This window comes from Phocoena phocoena, chromosome 16, assembly GCF_963924675.1.
Source record: "Phocoena phocoena chromosome 16, mPhoPho1.1, whole genome shotgun sequence".
Taxonomy (NCBI): Eukaryota; Metazoa; Chordata; class Mammalia; order Artiodactyla; family Phocoenidae; genus Phocoena; species Phocoena phocoena.
This window is the reverse complement of record NC_089234.1, coordinates 58,903,280-58,921,917: the sequence shown is the minus strand read 5'-3', so window position 1 is coordinate 58,921,917 and position 18,638 is coordinate 58,903,280. Positions and strand designations below refer to the sequence as shown.

At 41.6% G+C, this 18,638-nt stretch overlaps 1 protein-coding gene across 2 annotated transcripts in view; it reads left to right on the top strand.

Annotated features, from left to right (window-relative positions):
• Positions 1–4,972: 4,972 nt before the first annotated feature.
• The window catches only part of VCL (vinculin), a 97,119-nt gene continuing 83,453 nt past the window's right edge, over positions 4,973–18,638 (top strand). Inside the window, exon 1 of one of the 2 annotated variants that reach the window (XM_065894482.1) lies at positions 4,973–5,193. In XM_065894482.1, the coding sequence (XP_065750554.1) occupies positions 5,026–5,193 (168 nt within the window). In that variant the 5' untranslated portion in view covers positions 4,973–5,025. The remainder of the gene's footprint in view (positions 5,194–18,638) is intronic. The other variant, XM_065894483.1, reaches the window with a different exon arrangement.

Sequence of the window (18,638 nt, the reverse complement as noted above, 5' to 3'; positions counted from 1 at the left end):
AAGATTGAAAACATTATTATCCCCATTTTAGAGATGAGAAAACAGAAGCTTTGTAACTTGCCAAGTATCAATTTGAAACCGTGTGGCTAAGTGCCCAGCTATAAATCTGGGGTTCTGTTATTATAGAGGAAGAGCAGAACAGGTATTGGGGACATCTAGCAGTCTCTGTCATAGAGAGATGTGAGAGAAATATAAAATGGTCATCTAATAAACGGCAGACTGTGATAAGTGCTACGAAGCAGAAAGGATTGTATAAAGAGCTCATGCCAGGGCTTTGCAGTGGGAAGTCATAGAGAAAGAACTAGAAGTGGGCTTTGAAGATAGGTGCATTAGTTATTCTATTGCTATGTAACAAATTACCTCACAACGCCCATTTATGTTTTTATTTTTTATATCAATTTATTTATTTATTTTTGGCTGCGTTGGGTCTTCGTTGCTGCGCGCAGGCTTTCTCTAGCTGTGGTGGGTGGGGGCTACTCTTTGTCGTGGTGCTCAGGCTTCTCATTGCGGTGGCTTCTTTTGTTGCAGAGCACGGGCTCTAGTCGCGCAGGCTTCAGTAGTTGTGGCTTGCGGGCTCTAGAGCGCAGACTCAGTAGTTGTGGCACACGGGCTTAGTTGCTCCGTGGCATGTGGGATCTTCCCGGACCAGGGCTCGAACCCATGTCCCCTGAATTGGCAGGCGGATTCTTTTTTTTTTTTTTTTTTTTTTTATGCGTTACGCGGGCCTCTCACTGTTGTGGCCTCTCCCGTTGCGGAGGACAGGCTCCGGACGCGCAGGCTCAGCGGCCATGGCTCACGGGCCCAGCCGCTCCGCGGCATGTGGGATCTTCCCAGACCGGGGCACGAACCCGTGTCCCCTGCATCGGCAGGCGGACTCTCAACCACTGCGCCACCAGGGAAGCCCAAGGCGGATTCTTAACCACTGTGCCACCAGGGAAGCCCACAACTCCCATTTATTATCTCAAAATTGTATATGTCCAAAGTCTTGTGTGGTGTGGCTGGATTCTCTGCTCAGTATCACAAGGCTGTAATCAAGGTGCCAACTGGACTGAGTTCTCATCTGGAAGCTTTGGGGCAAATCTGTTACCAAGATCATTCTTCTTGTTGGCAGAATTCAGTTCCTCGCGGCTGTGGGAATGAGGTCCATGTTTTCCTGCTGTCAGCCAGGGCTAGGCTTAGCTCCTAGAAGCTGCCTGCATTCCTTGATATGTGGCCTCTTGCATCTTTAATCCAGCAATAGCTTGTCAAATCCTTCTTGTGCTTCTAATTTTTAATTTTCTCTTCTGTGACCAGCTGGAGAAAATTCTCTGCTTTAAGGGGGCTAATGAGATTAGGCGAGGCCTGCCTCGATAACCTCCCTATCTTAAATTCAACTGTACTATATAACGTCATCTAATCATGGGAGTAAAATCTATTATAGTCGTAGTCCTGGGGATTATACCAGGGGCCGTAAATCTAGGGGGACATCTTAGAATTTTACCTACCAGAGTAGATAAGACATAGACAAATAGAGAGAACTTTCTAGGTGGGAAAGAAATGCAGGCAAAACTCAAAAGTGAAACTCCACCACAGATTTTTGGATATTAGAATATGTCTGTTTGTGACTGCTCCAATAATAATAATAGCTTCCTTTTACTGAGGTCTCCTTGGTGTTTACACAAATTCATTCACCAATCCATATATCAGCTCTATGAGGGTGGTATCATTTCACTTTTACAAAGAAAGAAATTCAGGCAGAGAGAAGAAAAGCCACTCACCAGAGTTCTATCCCAATCAAGTTGTGAAGCTGGGATTATGGCTTGAGCTCTGGATGACTGCCGAGTTTGTGCTCTTTGCATTGTGTAACCCACCTGACTGTGGGTCTGGATGGGAAAGCAGAAGGCAGTAATGTTGGTCTGAGCCCAGTCTGTGGAGGTATTGACGTTAAAATGTGTTAACAGGTGCCGTGGAAGATTTTAGAGGGTGCATGTGAATTGTGGGGGAGGAAGGGGACAGAAGTGGATATGGATATGGATGGAGGGGAACACATGGACTGGATATGCAATATGATATTTTAGGGAGGTTAACATGGCCAGTCAGGAGGAGCCTGGATTACAAGATTGTAGGCAGGGATGATATGTTACAATTGACAACTACATGATCCAGCCTCTGAATCTCGCTGCCAACTTGCAGGAAATTCACAGGACAGAAGAACGTGTTAAATTGCACATAAGTATACAATCAGCAAAGTGGAGGCAGTGTGAGGATTATAGAAAACAAATCGTATACAGTTCCATCACCCCAATATTATTATTACTAATGTGAAATAGTGAACAGAGAAAAAAGCTTTGGTAGCTATGGTAGGACTAGAGAAAAATTTTAATAGATTTGATAAGAAACTCCATAAGGAATGGAAGTTCCTAGGGAGTTGTTTAGTAATTAAGGCAGTCATGGTCAGACCTATGTTACCAGCTATGTAACTAGGGTCAGGTTCATGGGTGTACAATCAATGTAGTTACACAGGGCCCTGCACTCAGAACTTCACATTTGGGATCAAATGCTCTGCAATCATTGTCTGTATTCTTAATAATTTTATCTTTGAATTTGTATTTTAGAAGAGAAGTCCAATGGGACAATTGGAACAGGCACTGGGGGCTTGGAACCTCAGCTTCTACATGGTCCTCCCTTCTACCACCTCTCTTGGATGGGTATTCAGTTTGCTTGCTCTCCCAACCTCTGGCCCCCTGACCTCACCCAGCCTCCCCTGCCCTTGTCCAGTGACCACTTTTACCCTCTACTCTACCTTGGGCAGGGCTCTGTGTGTGCCACCGATAGTATCTAGGGGTTAGGCAAGGAGGTGGTCATTCTCAACCCAAGGTATCAATACCACTGCATTTTTTTGCGCTTGACTTGGTGGAGGTGAGTCTCTTGCCTTCCTTTGTCCAGTTATTGAGAGAGTCTCAGTGTGGAGGTTGTAATACCTTTGGAGGTCACCCATTTGCTGTGGGTTGGGGAGGCAGGCCTGTGGTAAGGAGAGATGCCTGGTTTGGCCTCCTGTCCCTTGCTGGGAATAGTATGCCAGTCCAGCGGCTAGCAGGAGGGGGCTTCAGGCAGCCAGTGGGTTGCATGGGCCCCCAATTTCCTATGGGGGGATCTGTATTTATCCCAAAGGTATCTCCCTGCCCAGGAGTGTGACATTAGATAGCAAATAAAAAATACTCTGACAGGTTGAGAGAGAGAACCCAAAAAAGGAGTAAGCTTTACATTTTAGTATCTTTAACAGCACTTTTTTTCTGCTTTTTGATCCACATTTTTACTTTGCACTGGGTCCCATAAATTGAGTAGCTCGTCCTATGTGTGATCTTAGAAATTACAAAGTACCAAATTTAAAGTTTCTTAGAATTTAGAAAGTACCAAATAAACGTTAGCTTAAAACAGAGAAAGAAATCCATTGCCTCTAAGGACATGAAAGCAGTAACAAAAAAGTGGAGGTATTTATGAGAAGGAAAAGTACAGGACTTGGTAACACACACAGCAGAAACGGGATATATACCACTAGGCAAAAATAATTTCAAGAATTGCACAGGGCAACACACACTAGCTTAGTCTCTTGCAAAACATGGGTGCTTGAGAAATATTTGCGTTTGACTTGAGCATCTTCAGCTTGGAGGTATCAGCGAAACTGTTTCCTCTTGGAATGGGGAAGCTTAGGCAAAAGAGATTTTGAGGTGAGGAAGACATTTAGAAGATGTCATCTACAAAGCATGCTGTGAGAGGAATAGGCAATTTGGTCTAATCTATCAAAATGTAAAATGTACATAGTTTTGCATTTTCACTTCATTTCTAGGTCCTCGATAAATACACATGTGTACAATACAGAAGCAAGTACAATGATGTTCATGCAGAATTGTTGAATAGGGGCTTCCCTGGTGGCGCAGTGGTTGAGAGCCCGCCTGCCGATGCAGGGGACACGGGTTCGTGCCCTGGTCCGGGAAGATCCCACATGCCGTGGAGCGGCTGGGCCCGTGAGCCATGGCCGCTGAGCCTGCGCGTCCAGAGCCTCTGCTCCGCAACGGGAGAGGCCACAGCAGTGAGAGGCCCGCGTACCGCAAAAAAAAAAAAGCAAAAATCAGAAACCAACCTAAATGTCCATAACTAGGAAACTGTTCGATTTCAGGCAATGGCGTACCATGCAGCCATTAAAAAGAATGAGGTAGACCTGGACCTATATTTACCAGGAGTGAGACAACCAGGGGATTTTAATTAAGGGGAAAAAATATCAAGTTCCAGGAGAATGCTTAATCCCATTTACTTAGAAAATATATATGTACAAGATAATGAGTAGATAAAGGTCTAGAAGCCTGAACACCAAACTTTAAACTGTGCTTGGGAGTGGGTGGAGCGTGTGTGTGAATGAATGGGACGCTTATGATTTCTCTGTGCACTTCTGTGTTTGAATGTATTGAGAGGAAGTGGAAAGTGTATTTTGAGGGCGTCGTGTGAAGGGAAAAGTTGGGGAGCAGGGTGAAGACTTACAGCTCCCTGGTCTCTTCAGACTCCAGCGCCGTCTGAGGTGAGGAGACCCCACCCCGCTGAGGTGATTCTGCAGAGGGGCGGAGCTCTGCAGAGCCAACACTGGAGGCGGCCCCGGGGGGCGGGGCCCCGACTCCAGCCGCACGCTCCGCTCCCACCATGCCCTTATAAGGAGCGCCCGGCGTTAGGGCTCGGGAATCCGGTCGCAAACCCCGCGGCTCAGCCCCAATCCCAGGCCCCTCCCTTGGGAATGGGGGCGGGGCTGGGCCTTGGCGGCGCGGTTGCGTGGGCGGAGCATCTCAAAGAGGGACCAATAGGAGTGGAGGCCCGGGTCTGAGCGGCGTTGCCATTGGGTGCGGCGACGAGAGGGGGCGGGGCGCTCGCGAGACTGGTTACGCCGAGGGAAGCCCGGACTTCGTAGTCGCTGCTCAGAGTTCGTCTCTCCGCGGATTCTCGGCCCCGCCGTTCTCAGATCTCTGTAGCCCGCGGTTCGCCGCCCCGCTCGCCGCCGCGATGCCGGTGTTTCATACGCGCACGATTGAGAGCATTCTGGAGCCGGTGGCGCAGCAGATCTCGCACCTGGTGATCATGCACGAGGAAGGCGAGGTGGACGGCAAAGCCATCCCTGACCTCACCGCGCCTGTGGCCGCCGTGCAGGCGGCCGTCAGTAACCTCGTTCGGGTGAGCGCGCTGGGCCTGGGATGGGGAACGGGGGCGGGAGACGTCCCTGGGGTTCCGGCTTGCCTTGCGGCTCCCCTGCGCTGCCTGTGGCTTTGCCGGTGGGCTCGGGAGCCAGACCGCCTCGGGTTTGAATCCTGACGCCCCCGCGTTGTGACCTTGAGCAAGCCCCCGAGCCTCTCTGGGTTTCAGTTTCCTCACCTATAAAATGGGGGCAATCATAATAATGCCTGCCTTGCGGGTTTGTTGTGAAGATTCAGCCAGGTGGTATTTATAAAGTGGCTAGCGCAGCTTATGACCCATAGTAAGCGCTCAATAAATGACAGGCGTTAGGATGTCTGATACCCTTTCCCTCAGCAGGCTGTCGCCCCTCCCGTTGACAGCCTTGCTTTCAGCTCCTTTTTAGGCCTCCTCAGCCTGGCCTCTGGGCTGGCGGGCTCCTCTGATGATTCCCTGACTTGCCTTCCAGGGATTCTTATTTGAGCCACGTTCTCCTTTCTAATACTTCTGCCCCTTACCTTGAGACCCGCCTCACCCACCTCTGAGCCCTCCCCAGAGCTCCCCGCGTCCGGCCCTTCTGTCCACTTGTTTTAGTGGCCACTTGTCCCTGTCTCCTCCTTTCCCGGGCATTCTACCTCTGCTCACACCTCTGGCACTCACAAACACCGGGTGATATCTTTATGCAGTAATTCATGACTACGAATCCCTTTTCCCCTTTCGCTTAACCCTGTTGCCTTTCATCCCCCTCCTCCCCCTCCTCCCCCTCCAACTCCCGTGGAGATTTCCACCTGGCTTTACCTGCTGTCAAACGGCTTCCTCCCACTGGGGCCTTTCCAGACTCGGGGGCCCTCTTCATCGTCCCCTCCTCCTGGCAGGAAGCAAGATGGAGAGGCCTGTGGAATCTGTGATCTGCGGCCCCTGCCGGAGAAAAGAACGGGGCGTCTCCTCCCCGAGCCACAACTTTCCTAGATGGCGAAGTGGCTCTGCAGACCACTGTAGCCCACAGCTGTGACTAATAACTGAGGTGATTCCTGGAGGAGGCGGAGTCCACTTCTGAAAGGGGAAAAGAGGTGCTGTGACCAGTCTCCTAACACTCTGCTGGCTAATATCACACTTTTCTGTCCCACCCTGGGTGGGTGACTCAGACTGCTGCTGCCTGTGGGGAACAAATTTGGAAAAATTTTATACGGCTTCCCCACTGAGCTGTGTAACTAGTGTGTGCCAGGGTAGTTAGGAGGCTGGTAGGCAACTGTGGGTCTGGGTGGGGCTTGGGTTCTGTATCTGTTTAGAGCACTTTAGCACACTTAAGCTGCTCAAAGTCTTCCTCAGTCTTCAGGGGCCCAGTTCAGGAGACAGTTCAGGAGACTGGTACTAGGAGAATGCTACTGACCAAATTCCCCATCTGCCTTCTGTGTAGATTTAGTTAGACTGTATTCAGGAAGAATACTGAATTCATTCAAAATGTCTACTTCTACACTGTTCTTGTTCTTTTTATAACTAATTTTAATCTAAGACTCCGGAGTACATTCTTATGTAGTGTTGTCTAACATGGCTGCATTCCAGGCCTCCATTTCTTAACAAGTAGGAAACAATGTAAAGAGACAAGGTAATAGTGTCCCTCCAAGGAGTACTTCAGGAAATGAAATCTTAAAACCACATGTTGCACTTGGAGCAGAGCTAGTGTATAGTCTAGGGGCTGATATCTGGTTAGGCTATTTAGAAAAAAGTTATTTATGAGCTTCAATGCATGAATTAATAAGAACTGAATGTCTGCTATATAGGGAGCATTTTAATAAATCAGTGGTTCTTAGGTTGAGATGTGTATCAGAATCACCAGTGGGGCTTTTTAGAAATAAAGATGTCCAGCTCCCACCCCAGACTTACTGAGGACCTCTTTAGGGGGTCAGGTCAAGGCCTTTGTGTTTTTGAGAAGCTCCATAGGTGACTTTGATACAGTCTCTTAGTTAGGAAACACTAATAGATACTATGAGACAAATACCAAAAAAATGAGGCCATTGATAAGCTGAAAACAAAATTACATGTAATTGCAAACTTCCCAATACATTACAAAAGAAGGGACTTGAGATTGGTGGTACATAGGAGTTAGCAGAGAGAAAGTGGGGAGGGTTGTGTTGATAAGCAGTTAATCATGAACAAAGGTACTTGTGAATAAGTGACTTAGAGATTACAGCAAGTAGATTGTCTTGCTTAGCTCAGGAGGCAAGTTGGAGAGAAACTGGAGATGAAATTGGTGCATGCCATATGGCCACTTTAACAGAAGTCCAATAAGACGAACAAAGAGAATGGAAGGGATAGGATGAGGACAGTGTGTGAGGGAGACTGTATAGATTGTGTTCTGGGGAGGCCCGAGGACCTACCCATTGCTTGGAATCCTGGGTGTCAGTTGTGGCCCTGTGTATATGCTGCTGAATATTGTCATGAATCGTGTACATGTATCAAGTTCCCAACTAGATTGTGTCTGGAGAACAGGCCTCGTATGTGCTTCTCAGTTCCTACCCTCAACATTGGCCCATGGGATGGCTTGATATTGTTGAAGGAAAGAAGGAACTATGGGAAGGAAGATAAATTAGGAGACTTTTAAAATTGGTTGGTCATGAGGAAAATGAGGACCTGGACTTTGGGTGTGGCAGGGAAAATGGAGCAGGAATTAGAACCATATTAGAAATATAGTAGAAGAAGAATTAGTAGAGCTTGATAATAGAACTCTCAGGAAAAAAACACACGGTGCTACTATAAATTAACGAATCTGATTTTTGAACAAATATTCTGGAATTTATACAATTCAGGTTTTTTTCAGTTACCTTGGGAGGCTATATCCTTATTCCAGTGCTTCTCTTTGGGAATTTCTTACAGATTATTTACATACATATGTCAAATTAGTTTGTTTTATTTTGGTCAAGAAAATTTTGTCTGAAGTGGGCATTTTTTAACCCTACTACTTTATATACCATTCTTGAGTCTAAAGTGACTTTTGGATATTTCCAAAATTAAAATTTACCAGGTGATGATGAAATTCTGAATTGTTAAGCTGTAGTCATCCACTTATGAGGTAGGTATTTATTGAGACACATCCCTTCTAACATCAAAGCAATAAGTATGATATTGGGCGGAATAAGTATAATACTGGATTGAAGGTCCTAAGTGGCCCGGAGGAAGTGAAGTATCATGGAAGTTCAGAGGAAGGTAAGGTTACTCTTCTTGAGAGCATGGGGAAGGCTTCATGGAGGAGATAACCTCTGAGTTGGCCTTAAAGAAGGTGGGATTGGAACTTTTAATGACATGGTAAGAAAGGCATTACAAGTGGAAAGAATACCTAAACAAAGGCATAGAATTATTGAGAATCTGAGGACCAAGTTTTGACTTAGGAAATCATTAAGCAAGACTCATTTAGATTTGTAATTTTTCTTGTGTATTTGTTAAACAAAAGTAGCCTGGTCACTTTATATATATATATATCATCACAATTGAGTCATCACTTTTACTCCACCCTTAGGGAGAGGGTAGGATGGGATTATTTACAGTCCTTTTTTCAACTGAATAAGACCATTTTAAAATTTTTATTTATTTTAATTTTTTTTGCAGTACGCGGGCCTCTCACTGCTGTAGCCTCTCCCGTTGCGGAGCAATGCGCAGGCTCAGCGGCCATGGCTCACGGGCCCAGCCGCTCCGCGGCATGTGGGATCTTCCTGGACTAGGGCACGAACCCGTGTCCCCTGCATCTGCAGGCGGACTCTCAACCACTGCGCCACCAGGGAAGCCCAAGGCCATTTTTTTAAAAACAGCTTTGTTGATATATAATTCACATACCATACAATTCACTCATTTAAACACTCAACTCAGTGTTTTTTTTTTTTTTTTTTAGTATATTTACAGAATTGCACAACATCACTACAGTCTAATTTTAGGACAGTTTTGTTCCCTCAAAAAGAAAATTCATACCCATTACAGTCACTGATTCTCTCCTATCCCCCAGCACCCCAGCCCTAGGCAACCACCATTCTGCTTTCTGTCTTTGTGGATTTGCCCTTTCTGGACATTTCATATAAATGGAATCAGAAAATAATGTGGCCTTTTGTGTAGGACTTTTCACTTAGCATAATGTTTTCAAGGTTCATCTGTGGTGTAGTATGTGTCAGAAATTCATTCCTTTTTGTTGCTGAATAATATTCCATTGTATAAAATAAGGCCATTTTAAACACAGGGAATGATTCTAATGCAGTAACAAAACAAGGAGGGGGCCTAGGAGAAAGATGGATGGGAAGGGAAAAATAGAGGAGAGGTACAGGTTCCAAGGATGGGATTCAGTCAGCAGTGTGAAAAATTCAGAAGTCTTAGACTGTCTTGTAGCATGGTATATAAATTTTTCTTTTTTCCCATTGAAGTGGCCCATAGAAATCTGACAGTCTTTGTGACCATATAGTCGTGCCAGTTTTATTAATGGGGGTTCATACACTTTGCTTTCTCCATTGCAGCATCTGAGGGCATGTGTTGTAACTACTCCTGGGACTCATGAAATATTTATTTCGGACGTTTTTCTGGCCTTTACTTTTATGAGCCTCACCCATATATCATACCCTGTTGGGACCAGCTCTGGGACAAATAGCAGCATTGTCTTTAAACTGATAGATGGGAAAGACTGTTCTGCTCTTAAAAAGAAATCAATTTTGTCGTTTATAAATTATCTATATTAACATCTGAAATTATTCCTACTTTAATTTCTTTTGGTTGATGTTGGACTTATTTCAGTTAAAGTAAATAACAGTGTTTGGGTGACAGGCCTGTGGGTGATTTTCTTCTTCATATTCTGTATTTTCCAATTTTTAAAATGAACATATAAATTCCTATATTAAGGAAAAAATTAATACGGTAAATAATAAGAATGTATAATTCTTTATCGTTTATAATGCTTTCATATGTATAATCTCATAGCTGTTCTTTAAGGTAGGTATTGCTATGGTCTGAATTTTACAGATGAAGATACTGTAGATCAGGGAAGTTAAGTAACCTGCCCACAGTGGCACAGCTAATTAGTGGGGGAGCTTAGACTTGAGCTCTGTTTCACTTACTCTGGAGACTCTGCTCTTTTCACTCCACCATTCTGTGTCCACTTAGAACAAAGTTGTTAAATATCACTAGAAGTTTTCTAGCTTGAATCAGAAGCAATGAGAATGTTGTTAGTCAAAGAGTTTCCATTTGTCCTGGGCTTGGCAAGATTATCTGTATAAAGGCTGGTTTTGGCATGGCCTGTGTGAAGGGCCTATATTAAAAAAATGATGTGAAGGTAGTGTTCTGTTTCATAGTGACATTCAATTTTGCAGCGTTAAAAAAAAAAGAATAGATACAGATAACACAAGTATGTCTGCCAAACACGTAAAGGCTTTTCTAGTATTTATGGCTGCTTAGCTTGAAGTCTATGAGAACTAAATAGTATTTAAAGTAGGTTTCTAGGATTTCTGTATTTAAATAGTATTTATCGTAGGTTTGTGGATTCTTTGGGGAATCGTGAAGTTTCATTTGAAACACCTTGTCTCTAGATCAAAAGAGATATACAAATAGGACTTAGCATTTACTCATGATCGAGAGAATGGAAGAGTTTTGGAGATTGTATGTTTCTACAACTATGTTTATAATTTTAATGGAGCCCCAATTTAAATATTTGTTTATATATATTGACACAGTGGAAAGTTGGGCTTTTCTAAAGCTGTTTTGTAAATAGCACTGGTATAACAATGGACAAAATAAAAGTTATTTTATGGACAAAATAAAAGTTAGAGTAAAAGTTTTGTGGTATCAACCACAGTATCATAAGTTGACTCCTTCTGCTATAGTCCGGAGTAAGGGTAGCATTAAGGCAACTGTTTTTATGGAGATGGGACTTATTTGGATTTTAATATTTCTTGTATATTGGTTAAAAAAGGAGTCTAGTTATTTTATATAGTTAATTACCGGTCACTTATATATATGTGTGTGTATGTGTATATGTATATATAAAATACTTACGTTTTGTATGTATCACAACTGAGAGGGTCATTATTTTAAAAGCTTTCTGACAACTTCCTGGTCTTTTACTGGCACACCTAGAAAGAGGGTAGGATGGGAATATCTTAATTATCCACAGTCTAAAGTCCATCATAGCATGTATTTTTTTTCTCTTGTGACAGTCATCATACTTGGTCAGTGTTTGTCTTCATTGGGTTGTACGTTTCTCAGTGGCATAGGCCATGTCTGTTGTGTTTGCTCCTTTCAATGTCAGGCTGGTCATAGGTGCAATATAACTTTTTTTTTTTTAAATGAACTAACTATATATATATGTGTGTGTGTATATATATATGGCATTCATTTTTTAAAAAATAAATTTATTTATTTTTGGCTGCATCGGGTCTTCCTTGCTGCGGGCGGGCTTTCTCTAGTTGCGTGAGCAGGGGCTACTCTTCGTTGAGGTGCGCAGGCTTCTCACTGCGGTGGCTTCTGTTGTTGCAGAGCACGGGCTCTAGGTGCACGGGCTTCAGTAGTTGTGGCATGTGAGCTCAGTAGTTGTGGCTCGCAGGCTCAGTAGTTGTGGCGCATGGGCTTAGTTGCTTCACAGTATGTGGGATCTTCCCAGACCAGGGCTCAAACCCATGTCCCCTGCGTTGGCAGGTGGATTCTTAACCACTGCGCCATCAGGGAAGCCCATCATTCATTTTTTTGTGCACAAAATATTGTAATAGGAATTTTTGTGCAGTGACAATTTTCCATCCCCAGCTTTCAGACATCCGGTATAGTTGAATTTGAACAGTCTCTTTGAATTTATAATGGGCCTTGTCTGAAACAAGTAGAATATATACTAGGAGGGAGGAATGAATGGCTAACTGCCCATTGTTTGAGATAACAAAAGTGTTCAGGCTATTTTGAGTTGTGGTTCTCTGTTTCAGAGTCATTTCAACTATGCAGGCCACTTACTAAATTCATAATGTGAGAATATGTTGCCTCCTATCTGAAAGTAGCATTGGGATTTTGCATTCTTTTTGTCTTTTTAAAACATAACAATTTAGACCAGGTGTTGATATATTATTTGGAACTCTGCTGGTTATAGTGTAGTATCATACTGAGTCATGAATTCCTCATTAAGAGATCTTTATTTCCTTGAACCATATGGCAGGAGACAAACGATATCAGAAAGTTGATCTGCTGCTTTTTTGTTTTTTGGCTGATCCAGGCCCAACCTTTTCATTGAACCTTATGTCATGGTCATGACACTGGGGTATACTTTTTACATAATAAACCAGCTTTAGAGCAGTATCAAAAGAAGTAGCAGTCCTTAAAGGGTGAACATCAGAGATTAGCTGGTATCCCAGCAAGGTTTCTCTCTAGCATAATGCTCTGTGCTCTGGACTGTTGCTGAAAAAGGGCCATTCTATTAGTTTATGTTGCTTTCAGGCCAGTCTGCTCTTAAACCTTCCCATATAGACAGGACTAAAAGAAGAAAACAAATTTCAGCCTTGGCTTTTTTAAGCTCCAACAGCCTTCAGTGCTATGTAGTATATATACTTCAGAGTGAAATTTAAGGAGTAAAGTTCAAATCTGTAATAAGACTCTGAAACACCCAGAGACAAAAGTTGGTATATGGGAGGAAGGACCTCCCATTGCAGGCTTTCATCGGTCGTTCTGTTCCTTGTACATTGGACCTGTAGAATTCTTAACAGTATGCATTTGGGTATATTGGGCCACATAGACAGTTTAGTTTGGATAACGTAAGTTTTGAGTTATCTAGGCTCCTGCTTCTCTGTTTTTTTCTGTCATTTTCGTATTTGTTCAGTTTCCATTGGGAATGATTATGAGAGGAACTCTATCTTACCTGTTTCTTCTTAACAATCTGCAAAAAGGTTTGTTAGGGAAGGAAGCTGAAATAAATATATAAGTAGGGGATTTTTGTTCATTTGTATTTTTATCATCATTAACGTTTTATCTTTAATTTAACACTAAAAATATGTATACTATTAATAATCATTTTTGTCATGCTGAGCTTCGTATAGTCTTTCAGAAAGAACAAAATTTCTCTTGTTACAAAAGTATTGCATTTTTATCGTTGAAATTTTAAAAAATCTATCTTTAGTCACAGTCGTCTCCAGTGTTTCTCAGCCTTTTACAGTCTGTTTGAACTTGATTTGTCTTTTTGTCTTTTCTCTCTACTCCAAACCAATTTGTTTCCCTAGATATAAATACAAACTTAACTATATATAGATGCACCAGCTCTTATCCCTTTTCACCATTAACACCCTTCCCCCCTGCAAACCATTTAATTCACTTTCCTGCTCAAGAATTTGCAAAGAAAAGTGAGGAAACCCAGTCAGTTACAACAACCCATGACTTTCTCTGTCATGTGCTGTTTAGGGAGCCATGCTGTACTTAGCTAACTGCTCTTTCAGTAAGTGTGTAATGAAATAAGTTCAAAATAATGGGCTAGATCTTGAAAGAACTTCTAATCTCAACATCCTTATTAAAGATATGGGGTCTTTACATTGATTAAATCTATTTAAGTATGTGTATTATGTGCAGACAAAGGGATAGAGTATGATAGAGTAATGGATAAAAGGGGACTTGTATAATTAGACATAGGCAGTTGGGGATTCCTCGCCTTCCTTCCAGTCCCTTGGTAAGGCTTTGTAGGTCTTGTGTCCTTGTATACTGGGTCATCAGTCTTTGGATGATTGAGTTGATTGTGGGTTTGTTTTTTTCTCCCCTCCTTCCTTACTCCCCTAGGGTGTCTCCCTTTAAGACTGTTGGTTTCTGGAGGACAAGGACTGGGTTATATTCTTCTTGATATTCCTGGTGCCGTGCTTATCCCAGTCTCTTGCTCATGGTATTCCTTTGATAAGTGTGTTGTGCCTTGATACCCTCTATACCTGCTGGTCATTCTAGGCTCATTCATGATGAAGATAGCTCACTATCTCTTGCCTCCATTGGATGGCTTGGTGACTCTTCTTCTGCACTCAAATGTTGCTATATGCAGATGCCTGCATAATCACAAAAAGAAACAAAGGTTCATAAATATTATATTGTGTTGGTTACATATTGGAACTTTAGATTCCAAAAAATTCCGTCACTTCTATGAGAAGGCAGCTCATTGGATGGGTATGAGTGTGCGATGTGTGTATGTATAGAGGATGAGAGGTAGTGAACCTTAGAACTAAAAATGTTTTACAAATATCGTTAAGTTGCAGAAAATAGAGTCTTTGGCCCTTAGAGAATTTCGCACTGATAAGATTTCCAGTTGGATGACTTTTAAGGGGAAAGTGGCTGAATTTCATTGCAGTTGGCCACAATCCAAGCCAAAGTCATTCCTTCTTTTTGAAATAAGCTTAACTTATTCCCACAAGTAGGCTTTCTGTGAAGAAAGAAAAATGGTATATTTGTTCTTAGAGTTGAAAGTTGAGGGGCCAGCTTTCAACTTATCTAGCTTCTTTATATTTCCAGCCTTCTCTCTGTCCCCACCCCATCCCTGGAGAACTGGCTCATCTTTTATCTGTAAGGTGGACAACATGTTTTTATTCATTTAATTAAAGTAGATAAGGATATATAAATGTGCTAGTAAATCTCAAGTAACACTTAAATTTCTTATTCTGTGGCTTTTCCCCCCAAACCACCAAAATTAGTTATGACTCTAGCTGTGCACATTGCCTGGTGTTCTGAATAATAGTAGGGTATATAAGACATGGTCTGTGGCCTCAGGTTGTTAAAATACAGATGAAATTTATGATCTTATAAAAGATTTAGCTTATCTGCATCTTCTCCATCCATGAAATGTTGCAGAATTTAAATTATTTACTTTAAAGAGTTGTACGCTAGTACTGTAACTACAGTTTTGATTCCTTGGAGCCATGGAGAAAATGTGAGTGGGCCAGCAGCAGAATAAGCAGGTGGTGGGCCCCCTAGTTAGGAAAAGACCACTGAGCATCGGCTTCAGCTGCCCTCTTTTTGATTATTTTTTTCCTTACTGTGCTTTTCACAGTTGTAAGTAATTATTTGTGTGATTATCTCTTCTTGAACATCTTTCCCCCACTAGAGCCCCAGAGGCAAATATTGGCTCTGCCGTGTTTGCCCCTGATTTTCAGCACCCATCAAAGTGCTTGGCACATAGTAGAGTCTTGAGGAATAATTGTTGAACAGACAAGTGGGAAGACCGTTTGCTGCTTCCGTACCCCAAAATGTTTTATGCTTCTTTGGAAAAATGTATATCATGCTGTGGGTGAATCTTGATGAAATTTAACTGCGATTAGGAAAGCAGCAGTAAATCATTGCTTAGCACAGGGTATTGCATGCAGTAGGATCATCCAATTCATGTTTCCTGAATGAATAAATTCCAGGGATAGAGTCCTGGAGTGCAGATGGGGATAATCCTGCCCAACATAGGATTATGCAGGATATGTAAGTTTAAAGAAATACAGAACATGGGTTTGGGATTCTCTATTAGTTTTGATGCTTTGCAAATGAACAGAATAGCCAACTTTGGCAAAGTGCATCTGGTATGAGTCAGCAAATACCAAAGTCAGACTTTAGATATAGATATAAGATAAATCACCTATAGTGTAATGGTTAAGTGCAAAGGCTCTAGAGCTGAACTGCTGAGGTTTAAATCCTACCACTGACTGACACCTGCAAAGTATGTAACATTGAAGAAAGTATTTAATTTCTGGTTCTCATAGTCCTCATCTGTAAAACAAAGCTAATCATAGTATCTGACTTGGAGTGTATTATTGTGAAGATTAATGAGTTTGTAAAAATGTTTAGAACTATGCCTGACACATAGTTAAAGATTTCAGTGAGTGTTAGATATATTAATATATTTTTCCATGATGTTTAAGTCATATTTTAAATGTTAGTCTAATGAAAAAGCAGTGTTGATTTTTTTTTTTTAATGTCTAAGTATAACTTCTAACTTTTACTCAACAAGGCAAAGTGCCAGTGAAAGCTTTCAGTAGAATTCCATATGTTGTGAATATACAGTTTTATCAACTGTGGGGAAAATATTCACAGTTTAGGTGCCTAAGCCTTTGATTGCCAGTTTCCCATGAAAAATTCAGACATCTGAGTTTATGATTGATATCTCCTTTGTTTGGAGCAATAGTGAGAGTAAAATTGTATCTCTCCCCTCTTCCACCCCAGGTTAGAAGCAAAAATTGGGACGTAGGATTTGGGATTTATCCCAAACATTCATTGTCCTATTTTCTAAAAAAAAAACTGAAGGGGTAGTCACTAAAGTAAATGGAATTGGCCCTTCCAGGTAGAGTTAAAAAGTACAATGCATTTGTGAAATAGAATTCATCTTGTTCTGGAACAGCCAAATTAATTTAACAAATATTTAATGACTACATAATATGCTGGATACTAGAAGAGGTTAGTATCTCTATCCTGAAAGGAAGGATAGAATCTCTTTCAGATGTCCTATTGATATAGGAGTAATAGAGTTGAATGTAAAGGTCAGGGGACCTTAACTACTAATTTGGAAGGTATACCTGTTATTTCTAGTCTTTCAGTGGTTTTCTGGAAAATTTTTAACATGCATATTTAACTTCAAAGTCTTAAATTAATTGGCATCTTTACTTTCTACTTGAAAAATATGGTAAAATACTTGTAATTCCACTGTCCCCTTATATATGGTTGTCTGAGATTTTGTTTCTCTCTTGATTTTTTTTCGCCCCACAAATTAGACACTATTGTATTATACAGTTGCTTTTTTCCCCATTTACCTATATGTTTACCACTTCTTTTGAGATATAAGAGAAACGATGAACAGACCTTCCTTCCTGAAGTCTGTCCTACACTAATATCTTTAGGTGGGTCTTTGGGCAGTACACACTCTAAGTTTCATTTGTCTGAAAATATCTTTTATTTTGCCATCTTTTCTGAAAGATAATTTCATTGGATATACAAAACTGGGCTAATAGTAATTTTTCCCCAGCATTTTGAAAATATTATTCCAGTGTTTTCTGCATTCAAATCTGCCATCAGTCTAATTGTTATTTTCCTCTAAATAATGATTTTTTTCTCACTGGGGCTTTTAAGATCTTATTTATCTTTCTTGGGATTTTTTGGGCTCCCTGATTTTGAGGGCTGATTTCTTTTATCAGTCGTAGAAAATTCTTAGCCATTATCTCTTGGAATTTTCGCCTCTTCCTTCATTTTATTCTCACCCTTTGGAAGTGTAATTAGAAAAATATTGGACTTTCTCTATCCTCTGTATCTCTGAACAGTTTATATTTTCCATATGGTTATTTTTTCAGGTCTTCCAATTTGCTAATTCTCATGCACCTGGGTCTAATATGCCATTTAATTCAGACACTGAGTTTTTAATTTAAATGGCAGTATTTTTTACTTCTAGAATCGTATCTTTTTCAAAATCTTGTCAGTATTGTAGTCTCTTACTCTTGTATCATTCTTTTAAAAAAAGATTGCTTTTTATTCTCTCTCTTTTTTTCTTATTTAATGAAAAACATCTTGGAGTGTAAGGAACTACAAGAGCTTAATACTAGGATGAAAGTAGAAAGGCACTTTTTTTTTTAAAGTAAACTTATTTATTTATTTTTGGCTGCATTGGGTCTTCATTGCCGCGCGTGGGCTTTCTCTAGTTGCGGCAAGCGGGGGCTACTCTTCGTTGCGGTGTGTGGGCTTCTCATTCGTTGGCTTCTCTTGTTGCAGAGCACAGGCTCTAGGCGCACAGGCTTCAGTAGTTGTGGCACGCGGGCTCAATAGTTGTGGCTCGCAGGCTCTAGAGCGCAGGCTCAGTAGTTGTGGCGCACAGGCTTAGCTGCTCTGCGGCATGTGGGATCTTCCTGGACCAGGGCTCGAATCCGTGTTCCCTGCATTGGCAGGCGGATTCTTAACCACTGTACCACCAGGGAAGTCCCTAGAAAGGCACTTTTAAAATCTGATGAAATGCCAGGATAACATTACTGTCTTGAGATTGTAGAAGTTGCTGATTCTTTCATTTTTTAAAGTTTTTTATTGCAGTAAAATATATGTAACATAAAATTTACTGTATTAACTTTTTTTAAGTATACAGTTCTGTGGCATTAAGTATATTCACGTTTTTGTATAGCCATCACCACCATCTCAAGAACCTTGTATTTTCTCCATTTGAAACTGTACGCATTAAACCCTAACTCCCTATTTCTCCCTCGTTTGGGTTCTTGGCAACGGCTATTCCATTCTCCATCCCTATTAATTTGACTTCTCTAGGTACCTTATGTAAGTAGAATCATACAGTATTGTTCTTTTGTGAGTGGCGTGTTTCACTTAGCATAATGTCTTCAGATTTCATCCATGTTGTAGCATGTGTCAGAATTTCCTTCCTTTTTAAGGCTGAATAATATTCCATTGTATGTGTATATCACATTTTGCTTATCCATTCATCTGTTGATAGACACTTGGGTTGCTCCCAGCTTTTG